This window comes from Meriones unguiculatus, chromosome 18, assembly GCF_030254825.1.
Source record: "Meriones unguiculatus strain TT.TT164.6M chromosome 18, Bangor_MerUng_6.1, whole genome shotgun sequence".
NCBI classification, from domain to species: domain Eukaryota; kingdom Metazoa; phylum Chordata; class Mammalia; order Rodentia; family Muridae; genus Meriones; species Meriones unguiculatus.
In genome coordinates this window covers 35,711,165-35,736,082 of record NC_083365.1, presented here as the reverse complement: position 1 = coordinate 35,736,082, position 24,918 = coordinate 35,711,165, and the positions used below count along the sequence as shown (strand labels likewise).

The 24,918-nt window shown below is 36.0% G+C and overlaps 1 protein-coding gene across 2 annotated transcripts in view; it reads right to left on the bottom strand.

Moving 5' to 3' along the window:
- Positions 1-24,918, bottom strand: part of Elp4 (elongator acetyltransferase complex subunit 4) — a 210,893-nt gene that overhangs the window by 130,673 nt on the left and 55,302 nt on the right. Inside the window, exons 4-6 of one of the 2 annotated variants that reach the window (XM_021654336.2) lie at positions 24,569-24,697; positions 10,749-10,903; positions 152-236 (exon numbers count right to left, since the gene is read on the bottom strand). In XM_021654336.2, the coding sequence (XP_021510011.1) occupies positions 152-236; positions 10,749-10,903; positions 24,569-24,697 (369 nt within the window). The remainder of the gene's footprint in view (positions 1-151; positions 237-10,748; positions 10,904-24,568; positions 24,698-24,918) is intronic. The other variant, XM_021654338.2, reaches the window with a different exon arrangement.

Sequence of the window (24,918 nt, the reverse complement as noted above, 5' to 3'; positions counted from 1 at the left end):
TGCACCCCGAGACCTAGTTAAAACTCTAAGTATACGCGAATACTGCCTGTGAAAACAGGTTGCACTTATTGATTTTTAGCCAGCTCTTCAAGCCTACCCCAGAGATTTGAAAACAACACTCTTTATAAAAAGGCTTTGGAAGTACTCATACCTGGGGATTAGCTCCATCAAATCCTTCAGTATAAATGATGTTCTGAATGAACTGAAGCAGCTTCATGTAGCCCCGAGACAAAGAACTGTTGGTAAGAAGAGGTTCAAATACATAAATGGGCCTATTACATAGGAAGTAAAATATCTACTGTACAACATTAAGTAAACAATTAAAAATATGAATTTATTAGTGTTTAAATATAAAAGAAAATGCATCAAATTAATGTCAGACAATCTAAAATATGAAGCCAGTATGTAAAAAGGAAGTAAGTTACATCATCTTCTAGTAAATTGCTCAGTTTTTGACATTATGGGAAGATAAAAATCTGTGGAGACTGAGATGACTTAATTATGTCAGGCTTAGTTACCTTGAAGAAAATTAACGATTTAATGAAGCAACTTAAAAGATGAAGCCATCGTAGCTTTTCAGGAGTAATCATACATAATTAACACATAGTTAATGAACTGCTATGCCACACACTCCCAAATCAATGTTCTGATCACCTGAGCTCATCTTCCATCAAAGTTTTAATTTTCTTAGAACAAACTGCTAAAATAATATTAACTTAAGAATTTTTTAAGGCACATGAAGGCAAATTTACCATAATCCATTCTGAGTTTACCCATTTCCTTTGTTAAAAGAAGATACAAAAATAGATGCATGGATTTAAGAAGACATCCTAAATTATTTCTCATATGATACTAGCATTGTCTATTACTTTTTTTCCCATTGTCTATTACTTTAAAAATAGTAAAATGAATGTTTAAGGTGCACTTGGGGTTTAGAAAGAACACTTGAGATATCTCCCTTGTAAGTGTTGGGAGATGTTTCAGGGAAGAGTAAGAATGAAGAAAACCTGCCTCCTGAGTGGAGTGAAGAAGTGCAGCAACCCCTGTGCTTAGTCTGCAACAGCAACAGAACTTGATTCAGCAAAAATACAAGCACATCTCTGTACATGTGTGTGCTCCTGAACAGCTGCCACGGACTCCAAAGTCCCTATCTTGCAGAAACAGAGCTAGCACAAGAAAAGAAAGCTTTTCTGTGCAAGACTGGAGACGAAGGGCCTTGCATCATATGGGTATGTTTCCATGTAGTTACCGCTTCCTTTCAGAGACAACACGGGCTACACAGACACGGTTTTCTACTTTTATGTGAGGAACACGTTTATAAATAACACTGTGTAAGGGCAATCCTTTGAGAGTGTCCTGTCTTGGTACATATTTGTTCTGGATAGCCAACTTTCAGAATACAGTGTTATAGTGTGAATGCAGTAGATGCAATTCTTAATCTGGGTCAATTAGCTTTATTCAGGGGTCTAGATCTGCTCCAAGATCCCAGATTAGGAAATACATTGCTGCTACCAATTTGATGAATCTCACTATGGGTTGAAGAAGAGCATATGTACACCCAATCCCTCCTAATGCATTAACAAAGCCCCTAAAAAGTCCTCCAGTTTCATCTGTTGCAGAATACAGGATGCTTTTTCAAGGTAAAGTAGTACTCTGGTACATGTTTGTGTGTATACCACATTTTCTTCACTTATCTGTTGACAACACAGGTTGGTTCTGTATATTGGCTGTAGTGAGAAAGAATACAACTATCCCTTCAACAACACGAATTCACACTTCCTTAGATTAAGTACATGAGTAGCACTATTAGATAGAATGGTTCAACTTTGAATTTTGTGATAAATGGTCATACTCCTTTCTACATCTACCAATATCATACAAAGATTTCTTTCTCTACATTTTCAACAATACCCTTAACCATGTTGATAATAGCCATCAAAAGAGTTGTAAAAGGAACATATCACAGGGGTTTTAATATATATTTCTAGTAATTAATGCTATTTGAGGGTTTGTTTTTTCTTTTTTTTCTTTTTTAAAAGATCTGTTGTCTACTTGTATGTTGTTTTTAGAATAACATCTACTCAGGTCCTATGCCTGATTTTAAAGTCAATTTTCTTTGCCATTGAATTGTCTGTGTCCATACAAACTTGAGGTATTACTCATATGTGCCCTCTTTCTCTTTCATTTGGTGCCTTATTTCTTAGACTGCCCCTTTATCTTGTTCACTGATTTTAGAGAATGAAATTGAAGGAAAAAACCCAATATATATTAATCACTTTCCTTATTTAGCACCAACATAAAATAATCCAGTAGCCAATGAAGCTAAGAGCTTTTTAAGCAACATGATAAATTTCCTGAATTGAAATACTTAGAAAGTAAAGATTTTTTCAAAAATTAAGCTGAGAAAGAAATATTTATGCAAACTAATTACTAATATTAATTTCTGAATGAATGAGAGGAAAACATTTAAAATGGGATTTGTGCTTTATTAAAATACTAAGCACTATTAGTTACCGCACATTGCTGTTCAATATTTGCAAAAACATATACAAATATTGACAAAAATAAGAATCTTTTATTTCCATTGGAAACTCTGGCTTTATTATTGATTCTTTTTTTAATTTTATTTTTTCTTATCAGTTACATTTTATTAACTCTGTATCCCAGCGGTATCCCGCTCCCTCATTCCCTCCCAGTCCCTCCCTCCCTCCCTCATCTCCACCGTGCCCCTTTCCAAGTCCACTGATAAGGGGGGACCTCCTCCCCATTCATCTGATCCTGTTTTATCAGGTATCTTCAGGACTGGCTGCAAAGCCCTCCTCTGTGGCCCTAGCAGGACTGCTCCTCCCTTGGGGGTGGGGAGACCAAAGAGCCAGTCATTGAGTTCCTGTTAGAAATAGTCCTTGTTCCCCTTACTTTGGGAAACCAATTGGTTACTGAGCTACCACGGGCTACATCCGAGCGGAGGTTCTAGGTTATCTCCATCCATGGTCCTTGGTGGAGTGTCAGCCTCAGAAAAGTCCCTGTGCCCAGATACATTTGGTCCTTGTTATTATTGACTCTTCAGTGTTGAGAAATCTCATGCTGTGTGTACGTTTGTGTGGATGCAAGTACTTGGGTGCATATGTCTAGTGACAGGAGTTTACAAGAATGAAATTTATCTACAAATATGACCCTGGCTTTGTTATGACTGTTTAAAAACATTTTGTTTGTTTATTTATTTTCAATCTATATGTACATATATATATTTGAGTAAGTTCAGATGTGCTTGTCACAGTGAGTGTGTGGCACTCAGAGGACAGCTTTACCCACAGAGCCATGTCCCCAGACCCTGGTTCCAAACATTTAACAAAGTTTTGACTACTTCAAATATTTAAAGGCTGCTCTAAAGGCAGCCACTTTGAACCACAAACACTATTCTGCTTTACTTTTGTGGTTTTCAACAATTTTTATATTAAAGTGAGCTAACCTCAGTTCTCTATGCTTAAAGCTATCACAATATTTAGAAATATCAACTATACAAATAGTTATTTAAACTAACTTCTAAGATTTATTTTTGTATTTGTAACAGTTTTGCCTGCATGTGCATGCCTGTGCCTGAGGAGGTTAGAAGGCAACACTGGATTCCCTGGAATTAAAGTTTATAGATGATTGTGAACTTCCATGGAGTTGTGTGAATCAAATTCTGGCCTCTGCAAGAGAAACAAGTGCTCTTAGCCGCTCAGCTTTCTCTCTACCTCTGGAACCTTAAAATTCCAAGTAGTTAAAATTATCTTTAGTTTTACAAAGGGGGAAAAAAAAAACTTGGGCAATAGGAGAAAAAAATTTATCTTTAAAAGATGTTTTTCTATAAAATAAATTAGAAAAATAAAATTTTGTACAAAGTTAAAATAAATAAATAGGTGAGGAATGTACAGACAGAAAGCCAACTCTCAGTAGACTGTTTAGCAAGCCTACCTGATTTTAGTCACACCAGTTGACAAAGTACTTGTTATACAGTGGACACTGGAGACTGGTGTCACAGCATTTGATGAATACAACGACCTTGTGATATAAGGACAGCTGTAGAAGGAATCTGTTGTGTATTCTATGGATGAAATACCTGTCAAAAAAAACCTATGGACTATAAGTGAGGCAGAAAATAGGTGGGACATGTGGCAGGCAGAAAGAATTCTGGGATAGAGCCAGTCAAGTGAAATTTAGCCACCAAGATGTGAGGAAGATGGATGCATAGTGCCTGAATGCAGGTAACCAGCCACATGGCAGAATTTAGATTAGTATAATGGGTTAATTTGAATTATAAGCCAGTCAGAGAAGAGCCTAGTTATATGGACTAGGTATTTGTAAATAATCATAAATCTCATAAGTAGTTATTCTGGGAGATAAGGGATAGGAGGCCATCTCCTACTACAGTCAGTCATTATCTTCATTTTGTGGTTGGGAAAAGCAATACACATTATAGGATAAACAACTGGTCCAAGGTTATATGTCATTAAGTGATAGAAATGACATATAAAGTGAAAATATTTGCTGTGCGTGGTGGTACACGCCTTTAATCTCAGCATTTGAGAGTCTGAGGCAGGCAGACCACTGATGAGTTTGAAGCCAGCCTAGTCTACATAGTTTCAAGCTGGCCAGGGCTACAGAGTGACATGTCTCAACACAAATAAATCAAAACAAAGAAACTTGAGAACAGTCTAAAGCTGTAACCAATTGCTCATTCAACTACAGTATGTTAAAGCTCCTGAGAGAGGTGCATGGACAGTCTCTGGTTCACACATACTACTGTGGTTAACAGAAACTTTGAGTGTGATTCCACTCAACACATTAAATGAAGCAGATCTTTAGCTGTACCCATGAAATCTTAACCTATGTTCCTTGGTTGTATGTAAGTTGGAGTGTGAGAAAATAATGGAAACTTTCATTCTGAACAGTTCAGGTTTACACATTGATAACTGAGCACCACCATCTCACAGCAGAAATTTGCCAAGTATCTGTGCCAGCAACTCAGCTCAAGGTGTGACACAGGCAACTTTTTAAAATTTCTTTCTGCCTCTTGTCTACTTTGATGTTAAAATTATATGGTTCAAGGATGAACCATATAAAAGTAATTTGTTTAGTTTTTAAAAATAAGAAACTCGGGGCACTTTAATATTTGTTTAACAACCTAATAGAAATATTTAAACAAGCAAGCAAGCAAGCAAGCAAACAAACAAAAAAAACCCAAAGCCTTATAGAAAATTAAGAATTGTCATTCTCAGTCAGGCCCAGTGGCACACGCCTTTAATCCTGGCACTAAGGAAGCAGAGTCAGGTGGAGCTCTGAGTTCGAGGTCAGCCTGGTTTACAAAAAGTCCAGGACAGGCAGGGCTTGCCTCACAGAGAAACTCAAAATCCAAGAAAAAAAGAAGCAATTCTCAGAAAGTTATCAGCCATAATTATAACCGATTAAAATAAAGATGAAGCACTTTTGGACATTACTTTGAAAGCCAATGGGAAAATAAAATTTATCTTAGCAAAGTTCTATTTGCATTTATATGGTAAGGATTCAACCATGACAAGTAGTAAGAAACATTTTAAAGGCAATAGGCACAATACACATCTTAACTAATTGTGTAAAATACTTTGCTGAGGTAAAGCCTATTAACATATAATTTGCATGTGATTCCAAAGATTGTGAAGTCTTTTCACAAGTAATTTTCAAGTTAAAAAATTTCATTAGGATTACCCTGAAGGCTGTCATTTACTGAGTTTTCTTCTCTGATGATTTTCACCTAACATTGAATTTGAGTTTCACTATGGAAGCTCAACTAAGGGAAGGACACAGAGTCTAAGAATGCAGTTAAGAGTGTGAAGGAGATCAATGACCAGCAGAGATCTCTTCGCCACAGTTGGGAAGATACTAAGAACACAGAGATATGCGGACTGTACTCCATGGCTAAGCAATGGCATCTGGCTCGGAGATCATTAGGTGAAGATACTATCTTTATGAAAGATGGACACTACACTGCCTTCCTTCTGTAACTGACACAGATAAATGATTAGCTCATCTATCCTACAGGCCCTCGCAGCTGTGTGGAGCAGCCAAGCCTGGCTATCACACACTTTCTTATACTTGGCTCTTCAGTTTCTTGATCTTCTCTCTTCTACTTATTCATTCTACCTAAGCTGTTTCGTTTCACCATCATACGTCAGTGAGTAGCATTATCAATTACCCCTCTACAACTTCAAATTTGTGCACTCTCCTTTCCAGTTACTTTGAATCTTATTAGGCCAACATTGACTGTGGACAGCCTTATTCTATTGGGTTATACTTGGGTAGCATCTTAATTAATTAGCTATTTTGTTCCATGGTCATCCATATATTCATTTTATCTATCCTTTGCTTTGTCATAGCAAAGTTTCTCAGCAAAACTATTACGGTTGCTTCACCGATCTATAGATTCTCCATCTGGCTCAATGCAGCTGATAATGGGCAGAGAAAGGTTCACTCACTGGACTGGTCTGACTTTAAATTTATAACTACAAATTCCAAGAGGCTATTAAGGTTGCTTGGCAATCTCAGTATATACTGGCAATGTTTGGGAAATTTATAATTATAGTCTTGCTGGAAGAGTTGTGTCACTGGGGGTTTGGGCCTGCAGATTAAAAGTTCTGGCCCCTCCCAGTTCACTCTCTCTGCTTTGAGCTTCTGGTTGAAGATATGAGCTCTCAGTTTCTTGCGCAGGCCTGCCCATTGCTGCTATGATGGACTCTAATATCTCTGGAACCATAAGCCTTCTTTCATAAGTTGCTTTGTTCGTGGTATTTTATCACAGGAACTGAAAAGCAAAGGGGGAGTAGCAGGTTAAATAGTACGTTGCTTGTTGTTCAATAGGAAAACTGTCCTTTGGCTTAACTATGGAATGGCAGTATATTTTAGTATAGTAACAAATCTACTTGCTATGCTTGGACATACCTATTGGCAAATGTTAACTCAAAACAACGTCTAGTTGAAAAGTGAGTACCAGGCATGGAGATAACCTAGAACCCCTGCACAGATGTAGCCCATGGCAGTTTAGTGTCCAAGTGGGTTACATAGTAATGGGAACAGGGACTGCCTCTGAAATAATCTGACTGGCCTGCTTTTTGACCACCTTCCCCTGAGGGGGGAGCAGCCTTACCAGGCCACAGAAGATGACAATGCAGCCACTCCTGATGTGATCTGATAGACTAAGATCAGAAGGAAGGAGAGGAGGACCTCCCCTATCAGTGGATGTGGGGAGGGGCATGCATGAAGAAGGGGGAGGGAAGGTGGGGAAGGAGGGGCTTCTGGGGGGATACAAAGTGAATAAAGTGTAATTAATAAAATTAAATTAAATTAAAAAAAAGAAAAGCAAGTAAATCAATTACAGAAGTATTTTAGAATGAGCTTTTGTCATCCTTATCACTTTGTGTCACTTAGGACACTATCAAAAATATCGTTCTGGTTTAACACAGTGACCATGTCTTAGGCTAGCCTTGAGTTTCTGATCCTCCTTTTCCTACCTGCCCAGTGTTGCGATTGCTGGCACTAGCTCTGTATAGTGATCTTAACAATACTGTGATACATGTAAAGTTTTCAGGCCTAGGCTCTAATATGAAAATTTTGAGTATATGTATGAACATTTTCTATAGACAAACTTAACAGTAATTTCAAATTAATTACTGCAAATTTCAAATGACCTTCAGTTTTTCTTGCTATAAAAAATCTTTACATGTTATCAATAGTGCCTTTAGAAATTATGAAATTATATATTGTATCTCAAACATGATAGCAAGACATAACTATATATTCTCTGTTTTTAATTATAGGAAAAGTATAGACAACTATAAGGCTTGGCTTTATTGTTTTATAAATGAACCAGTAAAGTTCACGTTAGTGAAATGAGCACACACTTTTCATAAATTAAAATAAATCTCACATGGTAAAGTACTCATATTCAAAATTAATTTAATTACATGTTTAAAGTTTAATTACATTTAATTAAGCATTTAAGTTTAATATGAAATAAATGAATTATCAGTTAACTACTATAAAATGAAATACTGCCTTGGTAATTAAAATCTATAAATTTTCTTATTCTGTATAAAACTGCTGGCTTTCAAAAAAAAAAAACATTCCAGCAATTATTTAAAGACCATTTGATTATATCCTCACACTTCATCAAAGCAATTTTTTTGGCCCCTCAGGTTGGTGAGTTGCACATTTCCAAAACCACGGAGCTTTTACAAACATGGTTTTGGGTGTTACCTTATTGCAGTGGTCACTGCGACCCTTTAATACAGTTCCTCATGTTGTGGTGAGCCCCAACTATAAAATTATTTTTGCTACTACTTCATAACTGTAATTTTGCTACTCTCATGAATCTAACTGTAAATATCTGATATGCAGAATATCTAATATGCGACTCTTCCATCAAAAGGTCATTCAGCCCCCAGAGAGGTCATGACCCACAGGTTAGGAACCATTGCCTTAGTGACTAGTGACTTATAATTTGCAGCAGTAAATTTGCCTAGCATCTCTGAGCTCAAGCTCCTGTAAACTGTGATGATATTACTCAGCTTAGAGAGCTGCTGGTAGAACTGAATAAATATCGTTGTTGCACACCTTTAATCCCAGCAATTGGGAAGCAGAGGTAGGCAGATCTCAAGTTCAAGGATAGCCTGGTCTACAGAGTGAGTTCCAGGATAGCCTGGGCTACACAGGGAAACCCTGTCTCAAACAACAACAATAACAAAGACAAAACAACAACAGAATTGAATGAATAGGCTACACTCAAATACCTGAACTGTCCCCCTCTTGAAAGAGGCATTAGACTAACATTACCTTCTTCCTCTATTTACCTGAATGAATAAATAAAAATCTCATATTTTTTGTTATAAATATATTTGTTCCTTAAACTAAATACATGTTTGAAATTTAATTTTTTTTGTTTAGCTATACTACCCTTAATACATGCTTTATTTTATTTTTGTGGTGTTAGGTATTGAAATTGTGCTAGGCAAGCATTCTACAACCAGGCTATGGCCCCAGCTCATATTTCACATTTATATGGTAGAACATTCCATGAATAAAACAGTACAGAATTACTGCCAACACAGAATTCTGAGTTAGAAAGAAATAACTTTAAATGTAGGAATTATCACTTTTTGTGGACATGTGTATGTGTGTGTTTTTAGTTCAAATGGAAGTAAAAGATGGGAACTAATATAACGATTCAAAATTAACAGTAACAAAAGTAATATGGGCAAGTAATGTGGTAGTTTTATTTTTTAGCCTACAACCCTTTCACAAGGGTACTGATTTCCCTAAATTCAAGGGAGTATCCCAAGAACACAGGAGGATGAAAGCCAGTATCAGAACAATGTTTTCATTCCTTTATTAGTACTCTTTTTTGTTTGCAACAAAACAATGAAAATGACAGAAACTAAAACCTTCAAAAGGAATGAAGCACAAAGAATGAGACAAAACATGTTATTTCTGGTTCCACTACTCAGCCTAGACCCTGCTAATCAGTGTATGTCAGTATCTTCTGGAAAACAGAAATATTTGCTAAATACAGGATAACAGGAGGTAATAAACACAAATGTGTAGAAGTGTGTCCAACACATAGTAGTTGCTCTTTAGCATAGCCACTAAAACCAAAATAGCACCTTGGTGCCATTTTATGTCTCTACAATTGACTAGGCAACCCATTAACAGAGTGAAAAAGTTGAATAGTATTGAATAAATTCTTAGGTAGAGACTAAAGACATTCAAGTCATTCAATTTTACAATCGCCCATCTATAAACTCTCTCAATAGTTTTCTCTGAAAATAATTTGACAGTGCTAAAGAAAACAGAGGCTAAAATCTAGAACTAAAAGTAAGTTTTCTTAATACCTAAACATTATTTAATATCGAGTCTGTAACTTTCAGAATTCTGCTTTGTTAAATTTTTGGCACTATAAACAGGTTAGAAAAGAAAATTTCATTGCAGAATTCTAACTCCAAGTTATCTTTCCACCTAAAATTAGAGACTTTTATTTATAGCACCACTAAAAGTACAATGTCATAATATAAATGTAGTATTAAAAAACATAAGGCAAGAAATGTAGTTTGGTTGTCAATAGGCCTTGCATGCAAAAAGCACTGAATTCAAGCCTCACTACTGCATAAGACCACATAGTGGTAAAGTGGCATATAGCAGTCACCCCAGCATTCTGCAGGTAGAGCTAGGAGAACCAGGAATTTCAAGGTCACAATTGGGTACACAGTTTGAGTTCAGCCAGGACTCAATAAGAAAGGAGGGAAGGGAAGAAAAGTAAAAACATATACTGGCTTACCCTTTAAAAGATCATTCTCTAAAAGGTATTAGCAAGGAACAGTGCTTTATACATTTCCCCAGAATAATTATGTCAAAGAATTTATGAGATATTTATTTGCATTTTGGATTGAAGTCCTGATTTAGAATTGTTTCACATTTCCTGGAAAGTAAAATCAAATGGAATTGAAACTGCTTGGTATCCAGACCTACCACATTATAAATCACAACAATAAGTAGTACAGAACCAGAAAAAAAAGAACATATAATAAGATATTACAAAATACAAATGTAATTTGTTAAATATTTGTAGAAAACCAGCATTATTGGGATATATCTTTGCATATGCATTTTTCAAAACTGAGGTAAAAATGCAATCTACTGATTTTGAAATTAGAATTTGCTGTTATACAACAAAGACTTACCAAGATTCTTCTTTAAGATCTGAAGACATGTGTTCTGGAAGAAAGAATCCATGCCATTTGGAACCCTCTAGTAGCTCCTGAGGAATCCTTTTTGATACATCATAATAGTGACCAAATCGTGAAGATGACACTGGTCCGACCTGCTGAAAATTGTCCTGGTTATTAAAATAACATTATATTATAATTTGTTTGTCCTTCATCAGGCAAAGTAATGACATATTTATATACACTAATGTTAATGGTGAAAGGCTGATAAAAATATACTTGCTAAAATTAAGGATCCATAAAATAGACTTTATTAGCCAAACTACATAAGAAAGGAATTAAACTTTCTATCAAATTTTTTTCACTGTTAATTATTCCTAAGTTTATAATAATTCATATGTTTCTCCCATTTTAAAAACTACTCAGTACATTTCTTTTTCTAAGTTAAAATTTAATATACATAACCCTTAATTCACAGATAATAGCTCAAATTTTAATGACAAATTGAATAAGGAGAAGCTAAGAACTAAATGAAGTTAAGCCAAATTAATTCATTGTCTGAAAGCCCCCAAAGAAATCAAGTATTTAAATGTGTTAAACTGAGCATCATATTAAAACTATCATATCATATTACAACTAAATGCTCACAGGATAGTATGTATACTTGTAGAATATTTCTTATAAACGGAAATGAAGCTGATGATGTAAAATGTACCAGAGTTCAAACAGAATGAAGACATGTGAGAGTGAGAGGATGCATAGAAACTACGTGAGATCACTGGAAACTTGGCATGATCATGTTCATGGTTTGACATTTTTTATTAACAGTTTCTTCAAGAAACCATCTTTTTCTTAGGAAACCAATGGCTATGGGCATTTAATTTACATATGTGAGTAAAAATCTATTAACTATTGTTCTGAATGGACTCTTGACTGATTTTAATGAACGCATCCTCTATCCCCAAACCCTTCTACATAAATTGGTTAAACTATTAAAAAATTCCACCTGGCAACAGCTGGTAAAAGCTCTGATATGAACTTTACTGTGACCATTCCTGAGTGCTAAGAAGCTGGCAAACTTGGGGACGCTCATCACAGCTACAGTGTCTAATGAAATGTGAGAATTCATAGTACAGCCTTCTCTTACAGAGTGACAGTTTTTTTTTATTTAGTTAAACATAAGTTTGCTCGACACTAGCTATTTACATTTATGATTTCAATGATTCATATTCTGAAATTAAATACCTATAAACATCAAATTATACAGTCACATGAAATAAAACATCATGAAGTCTAAAAGAAGCATTTTTTTCATAAATCGAGTCTGTGGGTGTGACATTTATTTTCTAACCAAAAAGAATGTGTATCTCTCCATAAGGTACTATTTATTTTCATTAATGAAAGACACTTATTAGTTGGCTTAAATCTAATCTTTTCAACGCAATAACAGTATGTGCAGAATTATAGCTCCTAAGGCACAAATTCTCCATTTATTATGAAAAGTATTGACAAATAAGTAATATGACATTAAAATAGGCTTCTTAAAACTACGGTGTAAAGGTTTTTAAATGTAAAGTTATTAGTCTAAAGCAATTTAAACAAGGTCTGTTCTTTGGCCTATAATTGATTCTTTATCCGGATTATAGTTCAGAATGTTTTTACTGCAATCTCTGCGAGAGCTCATCTTTTTATTGTGTAAGTCCAAGCCCTCTTAATGTTTCAGAAAGGCCTTGACTAACTGAACTTTGATCTGATGTCTTCATTGAGAAAAACACCAGGTTGCCCATTTCAGATGCAAATCCCCCTAAGGCCCAATAGAATTTAGTAAAGACAGCAAAAAAGAAAAAAAACAGAAGTTTCCAGGATCCTCTTTGAGAATCCTGGGGCACACTGGTGTCCTTAATCCATGCAGTAGCATGGATTAAGGTAGGTGATAACCTTTCCTGATTCAAAAGAATAAGCTGAGTGCCTACAAACTGGGTGGAGACTAGGATTTGGCTATAATAAAACACCATGCAATAAAAGCTTGGTCTATGTCAGAAGCCTCTGAAAAGGCCTCAATGTACCACATTCCCAGGCCTAGTAGGGAAGCTTGCAAAAGCCTACCTGAATCAAATAAGCATGAATAATCTATTTTAGCAGACTGACCATGGGGAGAGAGAAAGAAAGAGAGACTTTTCACTTCTTTTAAGTTTGAGTTAATAAATTTATTAGTGGATTGAAGGTTCTGTGAGTCCCATGCACTCACAGAAATACACCAAATTACCAAAAAGCAAGGTATGCTTTTTAAGTTGCCGTCACTATTAATGTTTTTAATTATAATATTAGTGTGACAGAATTCCCAGATTTTGGATGAATCAAAGCAGAAAATTGATTTCATGCTGTGACAGTTTACATACAGAACACAAAAATTCATTAAAATGTAAAAATAAAACTGGAAACTATTCTTACTTTTATTATTATTAACTTATTTAGGTGTTAATATTACATATGATGGCAAAACTATTGATTGATATGGTAGACACAAAGTTTTCATTTCTTTTCAGTGACTTCAATCTTTCAATAAAAGGAAAGCAAAACAATATATTATTATAGAATAAGAAATTTTGCAAATTTTACTATCTAAGATACACAGTATTAGCATAGAGTCAGATTTCTGAAATACTGAAATCTTTTGAGACCTAGCAATTTCCTCTAAAAAATGAAAATTCAATGCTACTACTGTAAGTGTTTACCTATAAAATCTCATTGTCATAAAAATTAAATTGCATTTTTTATCAACCTATCATGAGAAGCCATGCATTTGTTCACATGCTATACACATGTTGCTGTAATTTTAATATGACAACTTTTGTTGCGCTTTCACGAACTTCATTTAAATTTAACATCTGTGGAATAGAGAAAAATAGAAGTAAGTCTTTAATGGGATAATAAATGATATGTGATGGGAGCTGAGGCGGAGAGTAGAGCAACAAAACAAGAGCACACTCCACCACCACCACACTCTATCTCCAGTGTGTCAGAAAGCAACAAAGTGCAGAGGAAGCAGCTGCAGCACAAATATCTAATGAGATAATACCTTGCCACTGTTAACAAGTCTTGTTTCTGAGTCTGTATTTCAGACAGCAAGAATCCAATCACTCTCTAGGCCACACAGAGCCTCAGCTCCGTCATTAGAGCTGGGTTAATCATGACTTTATTATACTCTTGAAATAATCTGTGCAATATTGGCAATTAATGCTTTATAAATTTGAACATAATATAGATATGATTATGACTAAGTTATGATTTATTAGAGAATCAGAAAATTTATCATTGTCCTTTGTAACTACATTGCCTTACAGGAAAAAAGTTTGTTGCACACTGAACTGTTGTGTAGCTAAACCACTAATTATATAACAAAAATCTGATATGCTGCCATGAATCACTGGAGGCTGACACTGGAGTCCTACAATTCTCAAACGAAATCCAGAAAGCACTGCAAGCTAGCAATCTGTAGGTGTGTACTGACAAGCATGGAGAGGGAAGGTCGACCATGATAGAAAATCTAAATTAGTGAGATAAGAAGGAGTCTATGTTTCCTAAACTTAACCTATACATCCTCGGGTGTGAGTGAAGCATTCACATGTTGCCTAGCACCTATCTCTATATTCACTTCTTGTCTACTCACTTTCCCTGAGTCGACTAGAACTATTCCTGTAAGGCTTGGTAACAACTTGCATTAAAGGGCATCTCTGATAATCAACAGGGCTCTTGTGGACTACTTCTACTTCTTTACTCTTAAACCATAATAGTGAAACTGCATTTTCATCAAGGACACATAGAAAGCTCAATGTTTTTGCCTCATGTTCAAACTGGGAATTGCAAAGTAATGCCTAGACTTATAAAAAAGATGATGATATGTGCTGGCCAGTATCATTGTTATGTGTTAATCACTGAACATAAAATTACTATGATGGGCAAAAAGAAATGCAAAGAAGCCAGACATGATTCTTATTTCTAAAACTGGAAGCATACACTTGTAAATAGAAGTAAACAAATTTGAGCCATGATAATAAAATAAAAAGTGATTACTTATTGTCGTATTAATGATTGCAATTTAAGTTAACATTTAATTTGCTCAGTAATTCATTTTCTAGAACACATATCACATGCCAATAAACCAAAATATTTTCTTTCTCTTCCTGAGCTCACATACCTAAAATAGGCACAAGCAGTGAAATGGACATATGATTTCCTACTTTAGATCAGGTCTTCAAGAAAAGAAAGCAGTGAAAGACAAAGTAATAGTTTGTGCAGAGTGAAAAAGGAAATCACTGTAGATAATAAAGTATCTCAGCAAACCCCCCCAGGAAAAACAAGACAGTGAATAAACGGAAGAATACCATTTAAATTACAGTTTACAAAGGAATAATGGAATCCCATGTAAGATGGTGGCTTTGCCTTTGTGAGCTCTCTTGAAGTATAAGTTAGGATAAATGGGCTAGGAAAATGACTCAATCATGCTACATAAGCATGAGGATCTGAGTAAAGATTTCCAATACCCATGTAAAAACCTAGAAATGGTAGTATGCATCTGTAATCCTGTCTTGGGGGTGGGTGGACAGAGACTGGCATTTCAATGATGTTCATTGGCCAGCCAGCGTGTTCCAGGTTCAGTAAGAGACACTATCTCAAAAATTAAAGTGGAAACAAGTGAAAAAGGATATCTGGTATTGGGCTGGACTATAGCTCAGTGATAGATGCTTGCCTAGCGAGTACAAGGCCTTAAGTTCAATTCTCAGCACTGTAAAACAACAACAGACACTTGACATCAATCCAGGCCTCCACATGTGTGCACACACACAAAGTCAGGATAGAAAAAAAACGATTCTATCATAAGAGAAGATGTGTCAAAGAACATTATCGATTTAACAGAGTGTGAGGAGAAATGAGAAGTGTGGAGAAAAGGAAGGATGACATAAGCACAAGAGAATAACAAAATTCCCAGAGAATTTTGAGGAAACCTACAGGGGAAGCAGCCAGCCATTGGCATCCAGCCATACCCCCTGGGTCCAAGGTAGATATGGGGCAAATGATAACTGTACTTCATTCAGGCAGAGTGCTACAGAACCTGGTAGCCAGAGAAAGGCTGAGTGGCAGGTGAATGAGCACAAGCTGTGCACACCTGAGTAGGAAGACAGGTAGGATGGCACTGCCTATATACACTGTGGTGATGTGCTGAATGGCAACCGAACACAGAGAACCTCCACAACTACAGCAGCCCCTCTGTCACAGTCTACACACACTTACCATCTGAAGTGCCTCTGCCTGAATCTTACCAGGGACATAACAGGAGTACACGAATACCTAGTATCTACTACTGCAGAAAAACATCAGATTTTCTGTCAAATAATATTGGTTATTACAGGCAGCTTTTGTCCTAAATAGTAGTGGGAACATAAGACCAAGCAAAGATCAATGCACCAAAAAGACTCACATAAGATAGAAAAAACTGGAGGACACCGATTGCAAAGGCTATAAAAAAACATAACACAACAACAAAACACACAAATGAGAAAAAAAGCCAATAAACTTCTACAAGCTCCCGACTCCCCAGCATCTGAAATGAAAGACGTAAAATGGCTCTAGTGTCAAAAAAGGATTTCAGAATCCCACTTTCAAAGAAGCACGGATCCATAGAGGAGTAAAATAAGCAGATGACTAAAGGAAGGAAATAAGCTGAGAACTCGGGTAAGAGCATTAGCAAAATAGATTAAAAGGTCAGCAACAGGGAAGATAAATGTAAATAAAAAACAGAGAAAAATATTCATAAGAAAACTGAGATTCTGAAATCAACCAAAGAGAAGTGCTAGAAATGCACAGTAAAACACACAACTTAAAAATGCAGTGGAAAGAATTATCATCAAACTAACATGATCAAGGAGAAGCAGGAGTATCAGGCAACAGGGGCCAGAGAAAAGATAATGCCATACTCAATAAAGAAAATAAAATGAGTGTATGACCACGATGTATAAGAACTCTGTGATATAATCAGGTGACCAAAGCCAAGAAAGCACAGCAGAGAAAATAGTTGAGATAAAAGCTGTAAAAGCTTTTCAAGATAGCACTACACTAAAATATTTCTCAAACATAAAGAAACTGATATCCAAATACAAGGCAGTTAGAACTCCAAGCAGACATGACCAGAGAAAATACTTTGACCACAGTTAATATTTTAAATATACAAAGCAAAAGTAGTATTATGAGGGCCTGAGGGTCAGCTTAAAGGGTGGAGACATTTGATGCTAGAGTTCAACTCCTAGGTCTCACACAGTAGAACAGCAACTCCCCAGGGATGTATTCTAACCTTCATACACAGACCATGACATGTACACACTCACCAAATAAATAAATCATAAATACACATTTTAAAAAGAAACATTAGATGCTATAAAACTAGAACATGAAGCAGACAAAAAGATCTGAAATAAATGCGAGAAATTTAAATTAAAAAAAGAGAAACAGTAAGGAAACTGAGATTCTGAAGTCAACCAAACAGAATTGCTGGAAATACAAGGTAAAACACTCATCTTAAAAAATGTAGTGGAAAGCAATAATATATATATTAAAAAAACAAAAACAAAAACAAACAAACCAAAAAACCTCTCATCAGCAACCCAAAAATGTCATGAAAGCATGCACTGCTATATTTTTAAGTCTTGAAAATAAATATCAACAAAGACCTTTCCATCCAGCAAAACTATTTCTAAAACTTGACCTAGGAATTTTAAGGCAAGCACAAATAAAGGGAGTTTATGATCACTAAACCACCAGTACAGACAGAAATTACAGAAAGACAATACATAGAGGAGGAAGGAAGAGAGTCTAATTTTGAGATCACAGGAAAGAATAAATTTCATAAGAAAAAAATGAACAAAAGAAAAATAGGAAAGAATCAATAATGTCCAATACAAAAAATAAAGGAATATAAAAACAAAAAAGTACATTGTCGTAGTTTGAATGAGAAATGGCTCCCAGAGACTCACATATTTAAAGTAACAAAACTCTAATACCAATAGGGAAGACAGAAAACACACACACACACACACACACACACAAACAAAATGGGGGCGAATAGGAGAGAGATAACAAATAGAAAATAATTCAGCCAACCAGAAAAACAACAACAATAACAAAATTATAGGAATTAGAAAACCTGGCTTGGGCTCAGTGAGAGATGGCTCAGTGGTTACGAGCACTAACTGCTCTTGCAGAGGTCCTGAGTTTAATTCCCAGCATCCATATGGTGGCTCACAACCATCTATAATGTAATCTGATGCCCTCTTCTGGCATGCAGGTATAGATGCAGATAGGGTACTCATATACTTAAAAAAATAAATAAATATTTTTAAAAAGTCAAAAAAGAAAGAAAGAAAGAAAACCTGTCTCAATATTCACTTTAAAAAACCTCAATTAAGAAAAAAAAAAGGCTCAATCAATAATGGGAAATGCAGATAACTAACTGGATTAAAAAACAAGATCCAACTATCAGTTCTGCTAAGAAACATAATTCACTGGTAAGAAAATAAATTGAGTAAAAGGCTGGAATCAACATATCAAATGATTGGAACCTGAAAATATACTGGAAAGCTATTCTATTCTGTGATAAACTAATGAGATGAAGAAGGCCATATTGGTGCTGGAGAGATGGCTATTCTTCCAGAGAACGCAGGTTCAATTCCCAGCAACCGGAGGGCAGATCACAACCCTCTGAGACTCCAGTTCAAGGGGATTGCAAAGCCCTCTTCTAGTCGTTGTGGGCACCAGCCTTGCATGTGATGTATAGATACACACAGAGGCATAAAAATGAAAGCAAATAAAAACTTCAAAGGCCACATTAATACAAAGAACAATTCATCAGAAGATACAATTGTAAATATATGCATCAAATATTCCATATCCCAAATTTATAAAACAAATATTAATTGGTAAATAATTGGTATAAAATATGAAATAGGTCCTAATACAACATCAGTGAATGACTTCAGTCCCCTTACTTTCATCTTTAGATATGTCACTCAAGTTAAACATAAATATAGATACTAAAGAGTTACATGTTATATAATGGAAGAAATGGATTTAACAAGTTCATATGTGACATTTTGATTAATAGCTCATGGAACTATTTCAAAAAGAACCCCAAATCTAGGCTATAAAGAAAATCTTAACAAATGGAAAAGAACTGAATTCATTTTATGTATCTTACCAGACAATAATAGAAAAGTAGAAATCATTGGGGGGAAAAACAAAAAACAAACAGAAACTACATATACACTTGAAGAATGAATAATACACTCTTTAGTGAACACTTGGTTGCTGAAGAAACCAGGCCACCTGAATTATTCTTAGATTCAAATAACAAAAACTAAAGGGGTACAGCCTTACCAGGCCACAGAGGAAGACAATGCAGCCAGTCCTGATGAGACCTGATAGGCTAGGGTCAGAGGGAAAGGAAGGAGGACCTCCCCTATCAGTGGACTGCTAGAGAGGCATGGGAGGAGAAAAGGGAGGAAGAGTAGGATTGGGAGGGGACAAGAGAAGGGGGCCACAGCTGGGATACAAAGTGAATAAATTGTAATAAATAAGAAAAATGAATAAATTGAAAAAAGAAAGAAAGCTGTTGTGGCTTCAATTTAAACTGCCTTGCACAGGCTCACATATTTACACCCTTGGTCTGCTATGGGTGACACCGGGAAGGCTATGCAACCTTTATGAGATGAAGTCTTTATGGAATGGGGTTTGAGAGTTTATGGCCTCATCCCCCTCTAATTTGTTTTCTCTGTTTCCTGTTTGTGGTTGGAGATATGATCTCTTTGTTTCCCACTCTGGCCACCTGCTCCTCTGCCTCCTACACCATCATGGACTGTAAGCCAAAAGGAATTTGTGTAAGTCACTTTTGATCATGGTGTTTTATCACAGAAAAAAAGTAACTGAGATAAGGCACTTCTGTTAAGTTTTTACAGTATTTACATTTAAAAATTAGTGATATATATCTCAAAGAAATAACTCAATGATGCAATCTAAGGTCACAGAAAAACAGGGACAATGCAAAATCTCAATGCATTAGATGGCAAGAAACAATAAAAGTTGGCTATAAATTAATAAAATGGATATGATGAACTGAATGCATCAAAGGAAAATTTGATTCTTTGAAAAAAAAAACTAAAGCTGTAAAACCTGTAGTCAAACAAATCACACACACACACACACACACACACACACACACACGGGGTGAGGAGGAGTCTCGAGAGGTATTGAAATTGAATTTTAGAGATGAAAAAGAAGACAGTAAGAGATTTCAATGAAATCAAAACATCATTAGGGAATACACCGAAAAGTTAATTTCTAAAAAACTGACAAAATTTCTAGACAAAGATGATCTACCAAAATTAAATCAGAAGGATATAAACAGCTTAAACAGATCCACAGTGATTCCAACAAAATCACACTGAAGTAGTAATAAGTCTATGAAAAGAAACACAGAACAAAGTAGATTCAATATCAAATTCTACTACAGTTTTAGCAAACAGCCAACACCAATGTTCCTCATACTGTTCTAGAAAACAGAAAGGGACAGACACTGAACTACTCCCATTCTATAAAGCCACTGTTACTCTGACATTAAAAATGAATAAGGGCAAAACATGAGAAAACAATAGACATATTCCTGATAATTCAATAAAATACGTGCAAACTGGTTTCCAGATCACACAACATAAGTAAGCATGTTTCATTTCACGTTTAGTGGTTTGAATAAGAATGGCCCCTGAAGGTTCATATTATAGGGCAATAGTAATAAAATCAAAATGGTGCTGGCACAAAAACAGACATGAAGATAAATGGAATAAAACTGAAGACCTGAATGTAAGTATGTGCTACTTACTACACCATCTATCTTTTCACAAATAGGCCGAGAAGATACACTGGAGAAAAGACAGCATCTTCAAATATTAATGGGAAAACTGAATGCCCACATGTGAAAGAATAATAATAGATCCACTCTGTCACTTAGTACCAAAACTAGTGAAATACATAAAAACCTAAATGCCAACCTGAAACACCAAAACTACCAAAAGATAACGTAGGTAGTGCTCTCCATGATACGGGTGTAGGAAAGAAAGATAACCTAGTTAGTACTCTCCATGATACGGGTGTAGGAAAGAAAGATAACCTAGGTAGTACTCTCCATGATACGGGTGTAGGAAAGAAAGATAACCTAGGTAGTACTCTCCATGATACGGGTGTAGGAGAGAAAGATAACCTAGGTAGTGCTCTCCATGATACGGGTGTAGGAGAGAAAGATAACCTAGGTAGTGCTCTCCATGATACGGGTGTAGGAGAGAACTTTCTGAATAGTATTCCATTTGCCCAAAAACTAAGACCAATTAACAAATGAGACCTCAGAAAACTCAAACGTTTTCTGTACAGAGAAAGAATCTATGAATCAAGAGAAAAACCAAAGAGCTGGAGAGAATCTTCGACAACAGTACTCTGATAGAGGATGAATATTTAGAATACAGAAAGAACTAAAATAATAAAAATAAAAAGCAAAACAATAAAAAAGACCCATTCAACAGTGGCCCTGGGACCTGAACAGAGAGAGCATGTAATGGAAGTTTTAGTTTCTTGTAAACTCAGTTATGTTGGGTAAATATGTTTTTGTTTTAATCCCAATTGTGGGATTTTAGATGAGCTGTAGTTTGCCCACACTTGTTAACTGTCTAGCGCAGCTGGTAACACACTCGGTACAGAGAGGGGCATGGTCTAGAATTCCAAGTATATGAATTGAGAGCGGAGAAAGAGAAGGCGTGGCATGTGGTTGGTGTTGGTGTACGGAGAGTAGCAGTTTGGAGAGACCAGAGAGGCGGAACGTGTGGCGGTTTGGAGAGACAAATGGAGAGAAATGCGGTGGCTGAGGCGACTGCTGGCTGATGGAGATTGGTATGGAGCCCTAAAAGCACCCTCAATCCTAGACAGGAGGAGAAGTAAAGGGCACTCTCTTCCAACTAACCTTCTTCTATGGAGGGTTGGGAGGTTGGAAGGGAGGTTGAGTCCTAAATTCCCCAAATAAAATAGAGTTGTAAAAATGAGTGCAATGAGAGAGTTCTTAAAAGAAGTAATAAAGAGTGGCTAAGAAATAGAATATATACAAATATATCACTGTCCTTAGCAATTAGGGAATGCAAATCAAAACTTTGAGATTTCAAATCAGAATGGCTAAGAACAACAAAACAACTGACAACAAATCCTGAAGAAGATAAGGGGACAGGGTGGGATTATATGTACTGGTGGGATTACAACTGATACAATCACTTTTGACATCAGTGTGAAGAATCCTTAAAAAGTTCAACATAAACTTACCACATGACCCTGCCTGGATCACTCTTAGGACTTGACACTGTAATCCACAGACACTTGATCAGCCTTATTCATTTCCTATATTAACATTTTCTTTTTAAAACTGTTGTGTCTGTGGGTACAATGTGTGGGTTAGGTGTGGGCATAGGTATGCCGAAACACGTGCACACTCTAGGGGTCAAGCTGGTGAAGGGGGTTTCTTCTCTCACTTTCACGTGGGTTCTGAGTATGCAATCACACATTGTCAGGCCACTACAGCAAGTGCTTTTACCCATTGGGCCAGCTTCTATCACCCGTCCTTTTATGAGCAAAGAACGAGAGCTCTACTTTCCCTCTATCACTAATAATGTATCTTGACAAACATTTTAGAACACTATGATGCCTATCACCCAACAGTGACAGGGCAGTATTACAGTTCTAATCTTCATCTCTCTTACTGTAACTAAAACCACATATCTGCTTTTGATGTTGAAGAGTCACAAAACTTTTCTTTTTATATTTTTGCTGACTTGTAAAAACTGAGTTTTCTTGTTCATTTCTTGTTCATTTAATAGAGTTGAGATATATAAAGAAAATTAGTCCTTTATATATGAGTACAAATGCTCTAAGTTATAGTTTATTTATAGCTATCTGACTAAAAGTTTTAAATAATGCTTTTCAAACAAAATATATGTGTACAAAGACAGTTTGCACAAAAGATCAGGAAAAAAAGATGGTTTGTCATTACTTGATATGAATGTTTTGATACATAGTTGATGGGTGGTTTCCTGATATTTGCAGACTAAATGAATAAATACACTTTGTTAACTATTAATAATTACATTTATTATTATTTACTATATAGCCATTACTATAGGTGGTAGACATACAGGAGAAAATAAAATAAGCTCTCTATCTTTACAAAGAAGTCTCATCGGATGGAGGAGGTATGGTAACAGTTAATTATAAAATTCTGTGAACATATTAAGTATGAAATACTGCATTACTTTTCTCATTGCTATCGGCAAGAAATGAGTTAAGTGATGAAAGGTTTGTTATAGTTCAAAGTTAGCTCCAACAGTTTGACATGGTGGGGAAGGTAGGACAGAAGAATTATGCAGCTGGTTACATTTGCTTCCACAGTCAGAAAGCAGAGAGAATGCCCACGTTCTCTGTGCTTTTTCTGCTTTCTAAGCCCAGGATCCTAGCCCGTGGAATGGCACAGTCATATTCAGGTTGGTCTTCTTTCCTCAGTTAAATCTCTTTGGAAGCATAAGTGTGTCTCCTAGGTGCCTCTAAATTCAGTCAAGTTAACATTGAAGGTAATCACTATAAATCCTTCTATACTGGCTTGTTTTATGTCAACTTGACACAAGCTGGAGTCAGGGAGCCTCAATTGAGAAAATGACTCCGTAAGATCCAGCTGTAGGATATTTTTAAAATTAGTGATTGATGTGAAAGGGCCTGGCCTATTGTGGTTGGTGCAGGTCCTGGGTTTTATTAAAAAGTGAGGATGGTGGGACTGGGAGGAGACGAGGGAGGGGCCTGCAGCTGGGATACTAAGTGAATAAATTGTAATAAATAATAAATAAATTTAAAAAAGAAAAAAAAAGGAGGCTAAGGAGATGATGAGGAACAAGCCAGTAAGCGCACTTGGCCATGGCCTCTGCATCAGCTCCTGCCTCCAAGTTTCTGCCTTGTTTGAGTTTCTATCCTCTACTACTTTTGATAACGAACAGTTTTAGAACCATGAGTGACATAAACCTTTTCCTCCTCAAGTTGCTTTAATAATGGTGTTTTATCACAGCAATAGTAGCCTTGACTAAGACATCATCTCTTATCAGCTTAACACCCAAGCACATCACTTCTAACTATAATATTTCACCTTTGGGTCTAAGGTCTCATGCTCATCTCATAATGCAGAATGCTGTTAGCTCATCTGTGAGAATCCCCAAATATTAAGGTTCTAATATTACTCAGAACCCCAGTGCCCAAAAGTTTCTTCTAAAACTGTAGGCAGTCTCTTCAGGAACATTCCAGGGTCTTGCTACACAGACATCCATAGAAAGTGAAGCATGTCCTGGACTATATAGGAAACCTGTCTGAAAGAAAGAAAAGTAAGGAAGACACGAAGGAGAGAAAGAAAGGAGGGAATGTTTAAATTATTCTATTTGTGCTTGCTAAAACAGTAAGCTTCATGTTCAGTGAAAGATACTATCCCAAAAAGTACAGTGGAAAAGGAAGACATTTAACCTTTTCCTCTATGAAGAGACACACAGAAAATCAACAAGTTACATGCTTCTAATATATTAATGGCACAGAATAATATGCCCATTTCAAAAAGAAAAATTGGGCCAAAGCCACAAGGCATGAAACCTAGCAGGGTAAACCAGAGTTTCTCTAAGTGAAAAGAAACACATTTGCAAATTGTAGAGGAAGTTTGTATGTTGACTTGCCTCCATCTTGGGTAGTAACTGGTATCGCCAGGCTATTTTCATGTTAATATCAGGCTCCGGTGTTTTAGGATTATGTACATCTTCCAACTCCTTTTTACCATTATCATCAAGTAGTGGTGCAGGGAGTTCCTAAGAAAACAAAAGGACACATTATGTGGCATCAAGGTTAAATATGACAATTTCTTGAACCAAAATGACAATAATGCTAAATTTTTTTTCAATGAATTTAAATAGATGCTTTATAATTGATTTAAGCACAAACAGAAATCTTTCTCTTTTTTTCTTTTTGTTTCTGACAGGTGTCCTAGGTACTCCTGGACCTCCTTGAACTTGTTATACAGCCAAAGATG